At 47.5% G+C, this 20,254-nt stretch overlaps 1 protein-coding gene across 5 annotated transcripts in view; it reads left to right on the forward strand.

Moving 5' to 3' along the window:
- TMEM108 (transmembrane protein 108) overlaps positions 1-20,254 on the forward strand; it is a 365,980-nt gene that overhangs the window by 331,877 nt on the left and 13,849 nt on the right. For 4 of the 5 annotated variants that reach the window (XR_014823936.1, XM_084989747.1, XM_084989748.1 and 1 more), the window contains one exon: positions 17,080-18,513. Coding sequence is in view for 4 of the 5 variants with exons in the window: in XM_084989747.1 (XP_084845873.1) it covers positions 17,080-18,513 (1,434 nt within the window). In the remaining variant the exon portion in view is untranslated. Of the gene's footprint in view, positions 1-13,255; positions 15,747-16,497; positions 18,514-20,254 lie in introns of those variants that run through there. The other variant, XM_084989750.1, reaches the window with a different exon arrangement.

Genomic DNA, 20,254 nt, shown 5'->3' on the forward strand with positions numbered 1-20,254 from the left:
ATTTTTATTTTTTCCATTATAGTTGGTCTTCTCCTCTGATAGAGTAGAGGAGAAGTATTCTGTCAATTTCTACTGTACAGCATAATGACCCAGTCACACACACACACACACACACATATATATACTTTCTTTTTCTCACATTGTCCTCCATCATGTCCCATCATAAGTGACTAGATATAGTTCCCTGCGCTGTACAGCAGGATCTCATTGCTTATCCACTCCAAATGCAATAGCCATGTGGCTCACAACATAACTACTCGGCGTTGCTTCTACAGTGGCTGTGGCTCGAGAGGGGATATTTTAAAATTAAATGTGAAATTGTCTGTTCTCAAGTTTCTACCAGGCTAATAGAAAGATGTGATAAAATACACAATGACAAGAATAAAGTTCCTACATACTGTAATTTAGATTGGCATTCATGATTATGGTGACCAGAACCAAGAAAGAGATACACTGAGATGGGCTACCCAAACTCAGGGAATCTGTAAAGGGACATTAAGTAAAGGGATATGGTGGGGTACACAGGGAAGCAGTGATGAGAAGGAATAATCATTGTCCTCCCTCATCAGCACTGACTGAGCGCCGTGTGCTGCAGACCTCATTTCCAGGAAGCAGACTATTAGCTGCAGATTTGCCAGAAACACCTTCAGGAGAGTAGTGGATCAGGAGTGGGAATGGGGAGAGGTTGGGCTGTGATTTCGCCACAAAAAAGGCCTCAGCCGACCCCACTGAGAACTTCTAAGCTAGAGTGATCCTCCCAAATTGAGGCAAGGGGACTAGTCACTGGATGAACTGATTGCTGGATGCAAGTTTCCCAGGAAAGAGATGTCACACTGAGCTGAGAGCAGTTCCTGAAGAAAAACTCAAGTCCTCAACTCGGCTGTGTCTTCAGCTGCCGGCATTCCTAGCAGTGATGGAATGAAGACCTCCTTGTTGGAAAGCAGGAGGAGGAACTAGGTGACAGACAAGTGTTTACTCTACCAGTTCAGAGCAAAATGTAAAGAGCCAACAAGAGAACATCATTACAAATGGGAATCATGGGACAGAGTCACGGGGAATTGATGCAAGGCCTGACAACTATTGAGTGAATTTGTACTTAGTTCTGTTTGGGTCCAGTGTCCATGCTCTCTCCATAACTCTCCAGGAAAGAGGAGAGAGAGGTGAAGAATAGAGCTTAAATGCCCTTTTTGAACAAGTGTCTTGTTCCTAGATCTGTAGTATTCAGACACCATATGTCCTTGATTCTAAAAGAAACCTGGAGGAGTTCCCATTGTGGCTCAGTGGAAACAAATCCGACTAGGAACCATAAGGTTGCATGTTTGATCCCTGGCCTTGCTGTGTGGGTTAAGGATCCGGCATTGCCGTGAACTGTGGTGTAGGTCACAGATGTGGCTTGGATCTGGTGTTGCTGTGGCTGTGACGTAGGCCAGCAGCTGTAGCTCTGATTTGACCCCTGACCTGGGAATCTCCATATGCCATAGGTACGGCCCTAAAAAGACAAAAAAAGAACAAAAAAAATTTTTTTAATTAAAAAAATAAAAATAAAAGAAATCTGGACACATTTGGGGGCCACATTTACCCATGAGTACCTGACTTGTTGACTTCTTTGGCTGGGGTGAGGGGAGAACAGCTAAGGAAATTTCAGTGACAGGGAACCATCCTCCTTCTCCCCCGCTGCCTAGGAGGAAGCGGCAGCTACTTTTCTACTACCAAGGAAGGTGTCTACAAAAGACAGCATTCTCGGAGTTCCCATCGTGGCTCAGTGTTTAGCGAATCCGACCAGGAACCATGAGGTTGTGGGTTCGATCCCTGGCCTTGTTCAGTGGGTTAAGGATCCCAGCATTGCTGTGAGCTGTGGTGTAGGTCGAAGACACGGCTCGGATCTGGCATTGCTGTGGCTCTGGTGTAGGCGGCAGCTACAGCTCCAATTGGACCCCTAGCCTGGGAACTTCCACATGCCATGGCTGCAGCCCTAGAAAAGACAAACTGACAAAAAAAAAAAAAAAAAAAAAAAAAAAACCAACATTCTCAAGTTGGACTTTGAGGGTGGTCCCCACACCACCCCCAGTCTCGACCTGGGGATCAGAGCCTTTCATGGATATGCCTCAGTTTTGGCACATTTTCTTAGGTTCAGATGAGAGATAGGGTTTGAACTATGTGCCTGGAGTGGAGCCAGATCAGAGTGGAACAGCCTTTGAGAGTCTGACTCTGCATGATCAGCCATTTGTCCTCTCTCCAAGGTCTGCTGAAACTAGGAGTCCTTTGATCAGGTGGTAAGCTCCCTGGGAGCAGAAATAATCAAGTGTTACCATTAAAGGGCTTTTGCAGTTGGCAGTGTCCACTGAAAATAGAAAAAGAGAAGGAAAGTAGGGGAAGACTGAAATATTACATGTGCATCATGGGTCCTCCTGGAATGTATGACCTTGAATAAATCCTTTAATCTCTCTGTACCTCAGTTTGAGGGAATGAGACCCACCTCACAGAAACTTTTATGAGTATTAAATCAGTTTATAAGAGTGAAATATTTGCAAATATAAGAATGCTTATTAAATATGTGTTGTTATTCCAGACATTAGCACACTACAACATGTTTCCCACTCATGGATAAACTTACCTTTTCAGAATTTGCTAGAATTTTCTCTGCCAAGGTGCACGTTATTACCTATGGTGGCAATGGGGTAACAGCAGCCATCTCTCTGGCTGAGACCAGGATGCAGGTTTATCTGAGAAACACAAAGCCACACTCAGCTTAGCCCTTAGAAAATGTTTGTTGAATGTGTGACTGAAGAAATAGGATGAATAGTGGAATGGTAGTAAGCAGATGCAGCTTTTCCTCCAGAAAGCCTTCCTGGGTTCCTCCAGCTTTTGTGGGTTTCCTGGCAAGCTGCTGCACATAAAATCTGCTCTATCCAACACAGTCCTGTATTATATAGACCACCTTCCATTGTTCTCTCTTTGTTCTGTGTGTGTGCTCATCTCCTTGGTGTCAACAAGATGGTTTCATTCTTTTTTCCTCCAGAAAGCTAACTCTAAGTCCACATTAAATTATTCATTTACCTAAATCCACAGGTTTATACCCCTAAAGAGAATAATAAGGGGGTAAAGGGTGAGTACCCTTATAATTATATAGGATATGGGTTGAGAATTATTCTTTCTTATCTCAGGGTTTTGTGAAGACTAAGATGACATGAAAATTTCTCAGTAGAGTGCCTTGCATTTATTTAGTAGTACTCCATAAGTGGAAATTTAGAATTAGTGGTAGTATCAATATCCATATTGGGGAGGACAGAGGATGAGGTGGGAGGAGAGGGAACGAGGTACGAGAAAGCTTTCATGCCCAAGCACGCTCAGCCTGGAAGGCTGACTTTCAGAATTCAATTGTGAAATCTAACTCAAGCCCCAAACCTAAATTATACCTTGGGCTATGGCCACCCTGCCTTGAAATGGGAAATTAGACAGTTTCACAAGGATGCACAGCTGTGTTGCCTGAGCCATTTGTTCCAGGGAAACTGGAACAGGCGGTGAACCTTTGGCAACCAAGGAGAGTGTTGCCAGCCAGCCTGCAACCTGCCTGACTGGAGCTGGTCCAGCATACCAAGCAGCCAGGGCTCAGGAGAGGGCGGGTGCCAGAGAGCGAACACCTCCTTGACGTCAGCCCCTCCCCAGTCGCCCCGCCCTGCCTGCCACTCCTCCCAGACACCTTGCCACCATCCTTGCTACATCTCTGCTACGTCCCTGCCAACCTCCTCTCTCCTTGGCAAACTTGCGAGGAGGGGCGGGCGGGTGCTGAGAGATGACACTGCAGACAATCGGCAAGCCCAAGAGGATGACAGGTCGAAGGCCCCAATGTCCTTTTTAGGTAAGTGACTATCAGACATGATCAGACTGGGGCTTTCTCTTCTCCTCTGGTTTTGGAGAATTTGGAGCTGAGGGTAGATAGATGCCTACATGCTCAGGTCGGGACCAGCCTCTTTTGGCAGGTTCTGGGACTCCCCAGGGCTTCCTCAGGGGTCCGAGAGATCCTCTTTTAGTTGCTGAGGCACCCACTGGACCAGACTTCAGGCGGCGGGGCTGCAGGCTTGGGGAGACTGGTCTTATTGGGTTTGTAGGAGCCACGCACTGGGAGACACCACAGCTTTGTAGGGCATGCGAGCCCTCCACAGGCTGCCTCGCCAGCTGCCGCCCAACAAAAGTCCTGTTTGTCCTGCTTCCTTTCTGCTCTTATCAAAACCTCCTGAGAGCACACACTTGGAGGCAGGAAGCCAAAGCTGGGACTTGTCTTTAAAACACAAATCCTGGCACAAATATTCACACAACCAGTCAGAACTTTAGAAAGACGTGAAGGCCGACCTGCTTATGTGAGGAGAAGCGGTACCGGCTGCAGCAGGTGCACGCGTGCACTTGGGTCTCGGGAGGGAACTGCACGTTCCATCCTTCTCAGCCTTCTCTGGCCTTTCTGGCTATGAGACCTGTGTTCATTTAACCTGTTCGTGTTAATCAGAGACAAGCAAAGTGAGAATGATATGTGCACACACACATACACACACCCCACGCTCCCACATCATAGGACTCATTGCTTGCTGTTTTCTTTTGTTGATGTTGTCTTCAAAATACACATGGATAATTTCATGGTAAGCATTCAGCTGCAAATAACTCAAATGAATGGAATTCTATAAATATTCTTTCATCCTCACATTTTTTTAAGAAAACATTATTGTACTCTTGATACAAGTCAGACTGTAAACTCAGTTCCAGGGGTCCAGATGCTGAAGAAGCTCAGGGTCCCAGGGGAATGACCTAAATGTAGCAGAAACTGGATTTCCACAGTGGTGCAGTAGGTTAAGAATCCAGCTGCAGCAGCTTGGGTCACTGTGGAGAAGTGGGTTCAATCCCCACCTGCCTCATTGGGTTAAGGATCCGACATTGCTAAAGCTACAGCATAGGTCATAGCTGCAGCTTGGATTCAGTCCTTGGCCCAGGAACTTCCATATGCCATGGGTATGGCAAGAAAAGAAAAGAAAAAGGAAAGGGGAAAAAAAGTAAATGCAGCAGAAACTAAAAGCAGTTTCCACTTGTTGAATCCAGGCCCTGTCTGGGGCCTCTGTACATCTTCACCTCATATTCCCAGCCCTGAAAGCACCATGAAGGGAGTTGTCTTCCTTACATTAGTCCAGGGGAAGAAAGCTGAACTAATCTGCCTGAGGTCCCACCGCTAGGCAGTTACAGAGCTGGGATGGACCTAAATCCCACTGACCCCAGGTCCCCACACCTTCCTGCCGCATTCTTGGTGGAAGGGCCATGTGGAGAGAAGGGCCACATGTGAATAGGAGCAGGGTCCCCTGGGAATACCAGGCAGGAAGCCACCATTTCTGATTGGACAAATTAAGGAACTGTGACCTCATCAAGACAATGGAGCAGTCAGGGTGGGATTTCAGAGATAGTTACATTGTTACCTAGCAGGAGAGGGGTGTGGGCAGGACTTTGAATGAGTATGCGTATATCCATATGCATATATGTGTGTGTGCATATATCGTCACACCTCATAAGGCTTTCATGTTTAGACAGCAGTGCATTGTTGCCTTGTCATAATGATGAATAAGCTTTGAGTTTCATGCAGCCTGCTTCCTTGGTTAAGACAGTTGGAGTTCCCTGGTGGCTCAGTGGTTAACAAATCCGACTAGGAACCATGAGGTTGTGGGTTCGATCCCTGGCCTTGCTCTGTGGGTTAAGGATCTGGCATTGCCGTGAGCTGTGGTGTAGGTTGCACACGTGGCTCTGATCCCGCATTGCTGTGGCTCTGGCGTAGGCCAACAGCTACAGGTCCAATTTGATCCCTAGCCTGGGAACCTCCATATGCCACAGGAGTGGCGCAAGAAGTGGCAAAAAGACAAAAAAAAAAAAAGAGTTTATATTACAAAGGTAGCATGTAATATAAACTGACCCCTCAGCTGGAATTTGAACAGGTTAAAAAACCATGTATTCAGGCTATTATTCTCCTTGGCCATTTCACCTCCAGACTCCACACTCTGAATCAGAATATTTTAAATGGTGAGAATCAGAGGGAATATATATATATACATACAGATGCAGCAGTAGTCATGGGATTTTCCACCCTATCTAAGTGGCCTCCAAAGTGTGTCTGTGGGCACATGCTTTCTCACCAGGGTGCTGGGAAAGTTTCCCGCAAATCTCCTTTCAGCAGTCTCCTTCCAGGACACACCCTCACACACTCTGTGCTGTCTGACCTCCATGGAAACTTTTTAAAATTAAAGAATAGTTTGAACTTACAGAAGAGTTGCAAAGGTAGAACAGAGAGCTCCTGTGTAGCCTGCACCCAGTTTCCTGTTATCACCATCTTACATTACTAATGACACAGTATTGATACATTATTATTAACTGAAGTCACACTTTATTCCTATTTCCTTCACTTTTCCCCAGTGTCCTTTTTCTATTCCAGGACCCCAACCAGGTTACCACAAGACATTTAGTTGTCATATCTCCTCAGGTACCTTTTTTCTATGAGTGCTTCAGACTTTCCTTATTTTTATTTTTATTTTTTATTTTTTATTTTTTTATTTTTTGGCCACATTCATAGCATGTGGAAGTTCTGGGGCCAGGGATCAAACCCACGCCACAGCAGTGACCTGAGCCACAGCACCAACAATGCCAGATCCTTAACCCACTGAGCCACCAGGGAACTCCTGGATTTCCTTTTTTCTTCTTCTTCTTCTTCTTTTTAGGGCCACACCCATGGCATATGGAGGTTCCTAGGTCCCATGCTAGGTGTTGAATCAGAGCTGCAGCTGCCAGCCTACACCACAGTTAAGGGTAACGCTGGATCCTTAACCCACTGACGAGGCCAGGGATTGAACCCTCATGGTTACTAGTCGGGTTTGTTACTGCTGAGCCACAATGAGAACTCCAGGCTTTCCATATTTTGATGAACTTAATGAGGAGTGCTGGTCAGATATTTTGTGGAATGTCCTTCAATTGGGATTTTTCAGATTTTTTCTTCTGATTGAACTGAGGATATAGATTGGGGAAGGAAAGCTACAGAGATTGAGTGCTATCTCCATATCCAGGGTTCATACTATCACCATGACTTTGTCACTGTTGATGTTGACCTTGACCACCTGGCTGAGGCAGTGTCTGCTGGGTTCTCTAATGTAAAGCATGAACCATTTTTATAAGCCTTTTCCTTTTAGTTTGGGAGAGAACAAAGCAGTCTGGACTGGTGCATTTGTGTTCTTTCCCATGATGTCAGCGAGATGTTACCTGAATTTTAATGATCCTGTTATTTTATTAGGAACTGGGCTGACCTTTTCATCCATCTAATTCTGACTCTCATTGTTGTCAGAGAAAGTCTTTGAGAGAACATCTTTGGTGTGTGGGTTTGTTCCCCCTCACAGCTAATTTTCAGATGGCAGCTCCTTGGCAGAAATGGTCATGTCTTCAATATACAGTCCCATTATACTAGGCTCCTCTTTATTCCATCTCCCCCCACCCAGCCACGAAATGCTTGTGTACCAGCAGTTTTCATGCCAATGCTGGTATGCATTTGTTCCTTTTGTCCTTTGGGGGAACTTGTAGCTATAGATCAGAGAAATCAGGATGCTATAGAAAGAGCCCAGCCTTGAGATGCTTCCCTTTTCTTAAATCTGGGAAGGAGAGGAGGAAAGGAACCGAACCCAAGTGAATATCAGCCTGTTGAACTTTAGCATTTTAAAAACCTGATGCTTAAATCCAGAATGGTCACTACAGAGCCTTAATTATATTTCTCCATAGATGGTATTCAAGTTACTCCTACTGCCTAACAAACCACCTCAAAACTTGTGGCTTAAAACCCCAGTCATCATTTATTTTGCTCATAGCCCAGTTGGGCAGGGATCACTTATCTATGCCCTGCTCAGACTTGCTGGGGTAGCTTGAGTGGGGCTGGAAGACTCACTTTCAAGATGGCTCACTCCCTGGTGAGCAAGTTAGTGCTGGCTTCATCTGGAACTTCAGCTGAGATGGAAGGCCAGGGGTCTTGATTCCTTTCCACATGGACCCCTCCATGGACTGCTCAGGCTTCCCCTCAGCACAGTGGCTGACTTCTGAGAGTGTGGACTAGGAAGTAGTTGTGCCATCCTTTATGACCTGGCCTCAGAAGTCACGTAGCATCTTTTCAACCATAGTCACAAACCCACCCAGATTCCAGGGGGTGGAACATAGACCTCACCTCTCACTAGGAGTGAGGTCACATTTAGGAAGAGTATGTCGGTTAGGATGTGCTGTGGTGGTTATTTTTGAAACACATAAGTTGTCACAGCTGGCTAGTGATTGATTTAAAAGAGGCTTTTTTGGCCAGTTTTATTTAGTTGTAATTGACATGTAACATTGTATTACAACATGATCTTATATATATATATATATATATATATATATATATATATATATATATATATATATATAATGAAATGATTACCACAGTAAGTTTGGTTGACATCAGTCACCTCACATAGTTACAAATGAACATGATGAAAACTGTTAAGATTTAGTATCTTAGCAACTTTCAGATATACAGCACATATTGTGAACTATAGACGCCATGCTGTACATTATCCCCAAAATGTATTTATTATAACTAGAAGTTTGTACATTTTGACCACCTTCACCCATTTCCCACCTCCACTCCCCACCTCTGGTAACCACCAATGTGTTATCTGTTTCTGTGAGCTTAATTTTTTTAATTTTTTATTTGTTTTATTTTATTTTTTCTCTTTACAGTCATACCTGCAGCATACGGAAGTTCCTGGACTAGGGGTTGAATTAGAGCTACAGCTGAATGCCTACACCACAGCTTACAGCAACGCTGGATCCTTAACCCACTGAGCAAGGCCAGGGATCGAACCCACATCCTCACAGAGACAACATTGGGACCTTAACCTGCTGAGCCACTGCAGGAACTCTGTAGCTTGATTTTTTTTAGATTTCACATGTAAGTGAGATCATGTGGTATTTGTCTTTCTCTGTCTGACTTATTTCAGTTAGCATTATGGCCCTCAAGGTCCATCCATGTTATTGAAAATGGAAGGATTTCCTTCTTTTTGTGTCTGAATAATATTCTTTAGTGTGTGTGTGTGTGTGTGTGTGTGTGTGTGTGTGTACACCATATTTTCTTCCACTCATCCATCAATAGACACTGAGGTTGTTTCTTTGTCTCAGTTATTATAAATAACGCTGCCTTGAACATGAGGCTACAAATATCTCTTAAAGATAGTGATTTTGTTTCCTTCAGATATGTACTCAGAAGTGGAAATGGTAGAAGTTCCTGCTGTGGCACAACAGGACAGGCAACATCTCTGCAGCACCAGGATGCAGGTTCAAACCCCGGCCCAGCAGAGTACGTTAAAGGATCCAGCATTGCTGTAGTTGAGGCATAGGTTGCAACTGCAGCTTGGATCCGATCCTTGGCCTTGGAGCTCCATATGTCATGGGGCAGCCAAAAAAAGAGAAAAAAAAGTGGAATTGCTAGATCATATATTAGTTCTATTTTTATTTTTTTGAGAAATGTCTATCCTGTTTTCCATAATGACTGTACCAATTTACATTCCCACCAACAGTGCACAAAGTTTCCCTTTTCTCCACATCCTTGCCAATGCTTGTTATCTCTCATCTTTTTGATTATAGTCATTCTAACAGATATGAGATGATATCTCATTGTGATTTTGATTTTCATCTCTCTGATTATTAGTGATGTTGAGCATCTTTCATGTACCTGTTGACCATCTGGATGTCTTCTTTGGAAAAATATCTTTTTTTTAATATTTTTTTTAATTTTCCCACTGTACAGCAAGGGGGTCAGGTTATCCTTACATGTATACATTACAATTACAGTTTTTCCCCCACCCTTTCTTCTGTTGCAACATGAGTATCTAGACAAAGTTCTCAATGCTATTCAGCAGGATCTCCTTGTAAATCTATTCTAAGTTGTGTCTGATAAGCCCAAGCTCACGATCCCTCCCACTCCCTCCCCCTCCCATCAGGCAGCCACAAGTCTCTTCTCCAAGTCCATGATTTTCTCTTCTGAGGAGATAGATGTTCATTTGTGCTGGATATTAGATTCCAGTTATAAGTGATATCATATGGTATTTGTCTTTGTCTTTCTGGCTCATTTCACTCAGGATGAGATTCTCTAGTTCCATCCATGTTGCTGCAAATGGCATGATGTCATTCTTTTTTATGGCTGAGTAGTATTCCATTGTGTATATATACCACATCTTCCGAATCCAATCCTCTGTCGATGGACATTTGGGTTGTTTCCATGTCCTGGCTATTGTAAATAGTGCTGCAATGAACATGCGGGTGCATGTGTCTCTTTTAAGTAGAGTTTTGTCCGGATAGATGCCCAAGAGTGGGATTGCGGGGTCATATGGAAGTTCTATGTATAGATTTCTAAGGTATCTCCAAACTGTTCTCCATAGTGGCTATACCAGTTTACATTCCCACCAACAGTGCAGGAGGGTTCCCTTTTCTCCACAGCCCCTCCAGCACTTGTTATTTGTGGATTTATTAATGATGGCCATTCTGACTGGAGTGAGGTGGTATCTCATGGTAGTTTTGATTTGCATTTCTCTTATTAGAAAAATATCTATTCAGACCCTCTGCCCATTTTTTAATCAGATTATTTGGGTTTTTTGCTAATTGAGTTCTTTATATATTTTGGATATTTAGAAGGGTTTCTTATTCTTCAGGAATAATTTGTTGTGGCTAACGTGCTGGACTAGATATGGGGAAATAACCTTGATCCAGATAGACTCACTGCCGTCTGGCTGCTTAGAGTTCAGACAGGGAAACAGACAAGACACTGGGCATATCTATTCAGAGAGATAGGGCTGGGGCAGGAGTAGGCTTAGAGGTTACATGCACACAACAAGGGACTCCTAACAAAAGCTTCAAGGCCCAAGAGGAGTTCTAGGTGGGAAATGCTCATCCCAAAAAGGACTGAATGACTTAAGGCAGAGAAGCAAAAGCCAAAGATAAAAGGGGATGTGGTTGCCTAAGTGTTTCTGCCTTTGGGGAAAGTTTTGTCTTTTAGTTGCGGTCATCACAGTGGTCACTGTTGTTTGTCTTCATAAAGCATTCTCCTGCTCATGTAGCACATTTTCACAGATCAAAACTTTCTCAAGACCTAGGGTCTGGAGCAGCCAGGACCAGAGGAAGCTAGGTGGAAATCCTGGTACTGCTGCATGTGACTGTTTTGACCTTAAGACAAATGACTTAATTGGAGGTTAGCGTGGAGGCGATAGGAAGCCTCAGGCTGCACATTTTTCTTTCCTGTCTCTTTCCTGCCTGCTCCCAGGAGAGGACCTACACTGTGTATCTGTGTGAGTGTGTGTGCTCACTTGTGCATGCACAGGTTTTGGTTTGGAAGCTGTGGTCTGTCAGCGTCCCAGAGATGAGCTCATGCTAGCCGGAGGCCATAGATGTGTCTGGGGCACCCAGGTCCCATCTTGCGTGGTTTCCTAGCTCACCTGTGTACTAGAGATTATACTTTGAGCAATAATTCCCAGTGGAGTCAAGGACCACATCAGCCCAAGAACCAATGATCTCCAGGCATTTCTGGAGCCCTGCAGGCAATGGCCTGAGGGGTCTCTAAGAACTAAGCAGCACTCCTTGTCTTTTAGCCCTGTGACCTGAGGCATGTCCCCAGCAGGACTGGATGGGAGGGGACATTTGGAATGCAGCTGCCTGGAAAAAGGGCAGCAGCAAAGATGAGTACCCACACTCCTTTTTTTTCTTTATGAAAAAAAGACCCATAGAGAAGCTCAAGATCACAAAGGCCCAACTAAGTTCAAAGGGGAGAGGAAACAGACTCCACTTCTTGGTGGGAGGAGTGTCAGAGAACTTGCAGACAGGATTCTAAATCACCACACCAAGCATCTGGGATGGCCACGCTGCCATCTTGCTTAGTGATGGGGGATGGCTTAGAAGACGTCTCAGACTCCTGTGGTTCTGTCACAGAGTTGAGAGGCAATGGAGAAAATACCTAGCAGTGGAAACCTAGTTTAATGGAGAGGGAGGCTCTACTTAGCAGGTGTTCTAAATCACAAGGAAACTAGGGAAGGATTCTGTTCGTATGTGTGAGGGAAAATGCATACATGTAGGCAATGTGTCTTGTGTGTGCAGGCAATTTTAAGAGAAAAATTATACTTTTTTTTCTCTACAGCTGCACCTGCAGCATATGGAAATTCTAGAGCCAGGGATCGAATCAGTGCTGCACCTGCTGGCCTAGGCATAGCCAAAACAATGCCAGATCCGAGCCACATCTGTGATCGCAGTTTGCAGGAATGCCAAATCCTTAACCCACTGAGTGAGGCCAGGGATTGAACGCACATTCTCACAGAGACAACATTGGGTCCTTAACACACCGAGCTGCAATGGGAACTCATATACAATTCTTTAATTAAACAGTGGTGTGCCTGAGATGCCAGGATTGAAGAGAATTAAGGCAGGGGTATCTAACTTTTGTGCTGTACAAGTTCCCTCCAGTTACTTACAAAAATAAAGTTAATCGACTAACGTGTTAAAAGAACATAGATGCTAATATAGAGCCCTGAAATGGAGCTAGAAGAAAACAGGTAAGAGGAAAGAAAAGTCAAAAGACCAGTAATAGAAAACCAATTCCCAAAAGATTGTGGACCATTGCTTCTGAATGTGCAGAGCAGAATCATGAGTGAATGAGGTTGAGTATAGACTTGGGCCAGGCTGCCAGGTTCAAATTGCATCCCCAGCTGTGTGGAAGGAGGCCACTTCCTATGTCTTCCGGTGCTGCTTTTCACTGGTTGCAACAGGGAGCTAATGATGATACCTGCCTCATCAGGCTGTTGTGAGGATGAAATGTGTCAGAACAGACTTAGCCCTTGGAGCAGCACGTGGTATGCAGGAAGCACTCAGTATGGATTAGCCATTTCTCTCTTCACCAATTCCCTCCTGGCTTTTGCCAGATGCAGATATCATGCCCAATATGGACTGTGGGCAGCCAACCAAATAAACAGAAGGAGGAAGGCCCTTCCCTCCCTTGGGTCCTGGAATGGTGTATGCATTGGAATTCTAGGTAGGAGGAGGTCTTCCTGTGACATTTGGGCACCCATCAGTCTGCAGGTGCCCACTCCCTATGCTTGTCCTTATTCCAACATGCTTTAAAAATTGGTTCCACATTTAAAACACATCAAGTTAGATTTTAGTTAGAGTCTCTCTTATGTATTTGGAATTGGAGCCTCCAGAGTCTATTATGCAAATATATGCAAACTATATGCAAAGAGGCAGTAGCCCCAGATTGCAAAGAGGGGAGTGAGCAGGCCAGCACAAAGGGCCTAGAGTGAAAATTTGCATCTGTTAGGGGAGCCCTGGGTTGAAGGCCTTGCATAGTTATTGTGACAGAGTGTTCCCTTGCATTCAGTCCTTAACCTTTTGTGCCAAGGAGGGCAGACGATTGCCATAGTGAAGGTGACAGTGGAGGTTGAGGCATTTGGGCAGTGCAGTGTTGTAGCAATTTTTATGATACAAGCGAAAAGTTGCTTTGAAATAATGTCTTGTGATCTAGGCTCTGTCCCCAGCCAGCTGTTCTTAGACTTATGTTCTTAGACAAGTCACTTTATTCTTCACTCCTTCAGTTGCCCCCTCCAAGAAATGAGGGAATTGGACTAAGTTGCTTCTAGGTCCTTCTCACTGTGACAGCTTAATGTCGTCCTCCAACTGAAAACCCTTTGCCCCAGGATGGCTATATCCGTTCATGGTACCAAAGGTTTACTTTAACATCTAAAGAAGGAAGAGCTGAGAGGTAATTTAACAGTCCTCCTAGAGAGAAAAATAACTTCAGGAAATGCTGGCTAGTAAGGAGAGGCACAGCAAAGGCAAAGTTTAGTTCAACTGCAGTAAGTCATACAGGAGGAAGGACTCCAGTCATACACTTCCCAGCCAGGAGGATTTTAGCCCCTGGGATGCCTGTGGTGAGAAAATCAGGGGAATTTCTTTCCCTGAATATTTTAAAGACCAGGATGCATTAAACCCCTGCCTCTAGAATCTGCAAAAGTTCTCCTGGAGACTGAGCTGCTCTTCTCCCACCCCAGCCTGTTCCTGTGGGCCATCAGGGCCTCCCTGAAAGTTTCATGTGGCACTTGATGCTTCTGCCAAATGATGGCAGTGTCCTTGGTCTTCAGCCACAGAAGACCAAGCATATCTGTGCTCCACTCCAGGAATCCTCTGGGCCCTTAATTTTAACTCCAGCTATCACAGCAGCCACCAGCCGGACACAGGTATGAGCTGACAGCCCCCTGCCCAAGTGTCTCTGGTCTCTGACTCAGCCATGTGGAGGAGGACAGGGGATGCGGGGACAGCTGGTGGTAAGAGGTGCTCAGTTTGAGGTGCGTGTGCTCAACTCCTCAGAGATCCCCAGAGGACTTGAGTCACACCCTGATCAGCCTATAACCTGTCCTTGGATTGATTTTCCCTGTTTCACTCATCTCAGACTCCCATGGCTGTCCTGTTGGGTTGCCACCCCAAATAAGCAACCTGCACCACACAAGCCTTGGTCCCTGCCTCTCCTTTTTTTCAGGATCTCTAACATGAGACATGTGTATCAGTCTGCTTGGGCTACCATACAAGGGAAGACAGGCTGGGGGGCTTAAGCAATGGAAATGTATCTCCTCATACTTCTAGAGGCTGGAAGTCCAAGATCCAGGTGCCAGCGGGGTTGGAGTCCTTGACGCCTCTCTTCTTGGCTTGCAAATGCCTGTCACTGCCTCCTGCCTATGGGAACACTCCTGGCCTCTCTGTGTCCTAAGCTCCTCTTCATAAAAGGACACTGGTCAGATTGGGTTAGGACACACCCTAACAGCTTTGTTTGGCCTTGATGACCTCTTTAAAGGCCCTGCCCAACATACAGTGCTGTCTGAAGTGCTGGGAGGTTAGAGCTTTAGCATACAGCTTTGAAGGGAACAGTTCAGTCCATAGCAACACTTCTATTGAACCAGGATGCTTGCGAGCCAGAGGCTTATAAGGAAATGTACCCTAAAACCTCAGCAGCCACAACTACCAGCTCTAGGGCTAGATTGTCCCTGTGGTGTTAAACTTCCAGGGAAGAGTTGGAATAACCCTGAACCAGTCAGAGCATGAGGCACATGGCTCCTTCTGGGGCTGCAGCTTTCTGTCCTCTTCATCTCCTTCTGCATCACTGGTGGTGAGTGACCAGGACTGCCATGTGTTATAGATACAGCCCAAGTGTCATATACTACTTCTGCTACTGAAGGACTTCAAACACGTTACTCAGTCTCCCTCAGCCTCAGCTTCCTGCCCCATCAAGTGGCTGTGAGTGTTAGGTAGAGCATGGAAGACAGGGCCAGAGCAGGTGCTCAGTAAACAGTTTCTAGGATTGACCTGGATAAGCAGAAAACACTGTGTGAAAGTTTAGAAAAATGAGGTTGCTTAGGGCAAATTGTTGGTCCTGGAGATGTGGGTACTACAGTCTCTGTTCTAGCTATGATCACTCAACCTCCCCCACCCACTAAGTGAGACGTGCAAGGTGAGGGGACACTAGTCCAACCCAGCCCACCCTCCCCTAAGTTGAAGGAGGCCTCAGTGGTCTTGTTTCAAAGGCATCAGAAGGTCTCCTCCCCCTCTCTGCTTCCAGAAACTGACCTGGGCCCCCGCCTTCCCCCATCAACTTTGCTGACCACCCCAGACTCCCTGGAGTCACCGCCAGGGCCCCTGCTTTGACCATTCATGCTTCTGAGATCTGGGGAAGAGAGACTCCCAGGCTGTTACCAGAGGCTGATTGCTACCCTTGTCTTGGCAGCTAGCAAGGCTGAAGGAAGGGCATGAGGGGGAACAAGCAGAGGGTTCACATGAATAGGGGGCAGTTCTCAGGTCAGAGTAGGGCCTCAGAGGTCTGTCAGGTGCTTCTCAGCATAGAAAGAGGCTCTTCCCAGCCCCTGTGTCATATAGATGGTGGTCTTCTGCTCTATAATCCAAACAGATCCTATGTCTAATGTTGATGTCAGGTATTATTTTTAAAGATAGGCCCATGCTGATATGATTAATAAAATCCACATATATTTAGAAGAGTATTTAAAAGTATACATTTTTGTCCTTGTGCATTTTCTCAGTGAAATTTTCTGAAAAGCATACGTACTGGCCATCGTGCAAAGTCTGTGGTTTCCTTTTAATGCTCAAAAGAGCTCCTTCTACACAGAAAGTCTGGGCACCACTAATGGGTTTTCCACAGAAAGTTCAGCCTCACAAGTGCCTAAGGACAAGCAGTTAACATGATGACTGTGGTCATAAACCCGAGGCATGCTTATGGAATGCATCTTCTCCTGCAGGCACTGTGCTAAGTGCTTTACTGGAGCCCGATCTGGTTGCTTTCTGGACCCCTGTCCCCTTCTGCCTGTCAAGTGTCCAATGGCACTGAGACATTTCTGCCTTATTTTAGGATTGTTTGAGGATTTGTACGAGCTGACCCAAGGGCCAGGTCAAGGAGAGGGTAGACCCTCCTTAATGGTTTGGTTGGTGGGCCTGAATGAGCCAAGGTCTAGCATTTGTTCCTTTGTCTAGATCATAAATGGAAAATTCAGAAAAGGCATGGGAGCTGGTCAGCTCTACCCACCCAAGCCCTCCTTGCTGACTCAGGATTCAGAGTTGCCAGTTTCCCTGTGGTCACTCTGGCCTTGACCACTCCCTGGGGCAGAGGGCCAGCAGGCACTCAGAAGCCACAAGCCTTCTTCCATGCACCTGGCCCCTCAGCCTGCTCTGAGCAGTGGCCCCTGGGTGAAGGGCCTGGCATCTCAGAAGCTTTTGGGAAAAGGTGAGCCAGCCAGTTTCACTGGCTCTGGTTCCCCTGCAGCCAGGGTATGGGGAGCCCCCACCTAATAGACCTGCCCCAGCTCCATGTGGCCCCATGTCTGGTGTGTGTGGTCCTTAAGGATGCTGCCCAGTGCTTACCTAGCATTCCCAGGGGTTTCAGGTTCGTGGGTGAGGAAGGCCCAGGGCTGAGCTGATCCTGGGTATTTCACCTCTTCTCTCTGTCTCTCTCTTAAGGCTTCCTCCTGACCTTGGCACTGACTGAAGCACTGGTATTTGCCGCACAGGAACCATCTTCCAGGGACTCTGTTCAAGTCCTCCCCTCAAGCACCACCCCAGGCACCATGGTAACAGCACCCCTCAGCTCTACTAGACAATCCTCCATGGTGGCTGCTCCCACCTCCGTGGTGACACTGACCCCCCATCCCCATGGACCCTCCTCACAGACCGCAGCTCCCAAGGCAATGACAACGCTTCATCCAGACGGACGCCCTCCTACAAATACCATCTCTACCATCATGGCAGCAGTAACCACCCCCCATTCAGAAAGCCCACTGTCCACAGGGCCACTTCCTGCTGCCATGGCAACCACATCTTCCCACCTAGAGGGCCACCCCCCAGGTGAGACTCTGCCCACCATCCAGCTGACAAAGCCAATGGAAGCCACCAGCCGTCCCCCTACAAACCCCTCCCGGGCTACCACTCGCAGGCCCCCCAGACCCCCAGGCTCTTCCCGAAAAGGAGCTGGCAGTTCACCACGCTTTGTCCCACCTGCACCCAGCGGTCACCCCTGGAGGAAGGAAGGCCATCGAGGACGAAATCAGAGCTCCACACAACCGGGGCAGAAGCGGCCCCTGGGGAAAATCTTTCAGATTTACAAAGGCAACTTTACAGGGTCTGTGGAGCCTGACCCCTCTACCCTCACAACCAGGAACCCCCTCTGGGGTTACTCCTCCTCACCACAGCCCCAAACAGTGGCCGCAACCTTGGCGCCAAGCAGGACCTCGTGGGTACCGCCCACCACCCCCCTGGTACCTAAGGAGGACCAGTCCGGCCTTAGCAGAGCAGATGAGGGGGGTGGTCCCACCTTCACCAGCCAGGGAGGGGAGCTGGACGCCAAGGCAGCCTCAGGCACCCCTGCCAGTCCACACCCTGCCCCAGTGCCTTCTCCACACCCCCGTGGTGACCCACAGGATGGCCCCAGCCACAGTGACTCCTGGCTTACTGTCACCCCCGGCACCAGCAGACCTCCTTCTGCCAGCTCTGGGGTCTTCACAGCCACCACGGGGACCATCCAGGCTGCCTTCAATGCCAGTGTCTCAGCCCCTTCTGAGGGGCTTCCTCAGGGAACATCCTTGGCCCCACAGGCCCCAGCCCGCCCCCCTGGGGCTTCAGAAAGCACTGTTTCCCGAGCCGAGGAGGAGGCTGCGGCCACCCCCACCTCCACCGTGACCAGCAGGGTGCCCAGTCCTCTCTCTACAGTGGTGTCCACAGCCACAGGAAACTTCCTCAACCGTCTGGTCCCCGCCGGGACCTGGAAGCCTGGAACAGCAGGGAACATCTCCCATGTGGCCGAAGGGGACAAACCCCAGCACAGAGCCACCATCTGCCTGAGCAAGATGGACATCGCCTGGGTGATCCTGGCCATCAGCGTGCCCATCTCCTCCTGCTGTAAGTGCCTCGCCTTCTCCCTTTTCCCCCACCACGACATCAACTTGCCATCCCCAGAGTTCCTTTGCCACACACTGAGCAGTTCCCACCAAGTGGGCTGCAGGGGTTATCCCTACCCCTGGTCCTCAGCTCACCAGGCTGTGGCTTGGATGCCCACTGATCATAAAGACACAACATAAACACACACAGGAGCTGGGGACAACCTTACAGGTAACCAGTCTCACTCTGCATTTTGCATAAAGAAATAACCAAACTCCATGAGAGGGGATATGGCTTACGCCAGGATCCCAGAGTTAGTGAGGGGCAGGGCCGAGATGCGAGCTCAGAGTGCCCGTCTTCCAGCCCAGGACTCTTGTGACACCACCCTGAGTGTGCAAGCCTGCAGCGACCAAGAACCAACACATTGCAGATGAAGCTGGTGCTTCCAAATTACAGCCTCCAAGCAGCAGGACCCTCGCCTTCCTCCTCTGCCGCATTTCTAGTCTCTTTCCTACCATTCCTGCCTCTCTCACCTCTCCCCTCTTCTGCTGTGTCTTCCCCCAAGAAAGAAGAGATGAAGCTTTGATCTTGCAGGAAGTTCTTTTAGCCTTCACAAAAGCAGAGCTCTTGCAACTCCACTGAAGCTAGAGTTTCATGTAAATTTAGCTATTCTGCCCCTCCCTCCCTGTTTTATTTGTTCATGGGTGGTGTGAGCTGATGCTTTGTGGACCTGGTCATGATCGTCATCTTTTGCTCCCACTGATGGGTGGAGAAGGGCTCCCCCAAGGCCACCGGCACCTCTTTGCTGCTGCCATAGCTCCTTTAATGCAGAGTCGGAAGATTTCCTCCCTGACATTTCCATAGAGAACCTGATGCCCTCCTCGGGACCTGAGGGGTTCCTATTTTCCCCCAGGACTTGAACCTATGTTCCTAGAGTTTCTCCGATAGCCTCACAGGAATCCTCATTGTCCTCAGCCCCTCCCCACCATCCAATGGCCATCGTCCAGGCACCCTCTGCACCCTTCAGGAGTGAGCACTTTCCTGTGCTCCCTCCTCATCAGCCTCTTCTCCTGTGACCCCTCTGGTTGTTTCCAGTTCTCCTGGGTGCTTAAAATTTGCCTCCTTTTAAGCTCCATTCTTTGATCCTACCGTGCCCTCTGAAACCATGTGAAACAAATGCATCCCCAAGCTCTGTGAAGTGGCTCGCAAGGGCAGGCTGTCCTTTTCCGAGCTGCTCATCCCTGTTCCTTCCTGTCTCTTCATAGGACCTCCTGGCCCTGCCTGCATCTGCCTGCCTCCCCTACATGGCCTCCAGTTTATGTCTGGGGGCTGCTCCTCCAGAAGGAGCATGACGATGCCTGTGCCCAGGATGGCAGAGGAGAGTGGGTGGCAGTTCCTCCATTCTGGTCACTTTGGTCACATTCAGGCAGCCTGCACTGGCTCTGTTGGTTGCGTAGTTGCACATCACACGATGGGCTCAGCCCTGTCTCAAGAGGAGCAAAACCTCAGTTTTCTTTGTGCTGTGGGTCAATCAAACATCAGTGCAGGAGGTGTGTGCCTTTAACATGAACCTGATTTCTGCTTGGCATTGTTCTCAAGCAAGATCCTTTTTAATCTGGAGTCTGGACTCTTTCCAGGAGCCACCTCTCCCAGGTCTCTATCTCCTAGTTGGTAAACAAAGCAAACTTTCCATGTCAGGAGCAGCCTGCTTCTTCTCCTCCCAGTGCAGGAAAAGTGAAAATGTTTTCAGGTTGCATATTTC

Source organism: Sus scrofa, chromosome 13 (assembly GCF_054392235.1).
Source record: "Sus scrofa isolate SSC_HxYL_T2T_F1_AM1 chromosome 13, Sscrofa_HxYL_maternal_Yorkshire_Landrace_v2.0, whole genome shotgun sequence".
NCBI lineage: Eukaryota > Metazoa > Chordata > Mammalia > Artiodactyla > Suidae > Sus > Sus scrofa.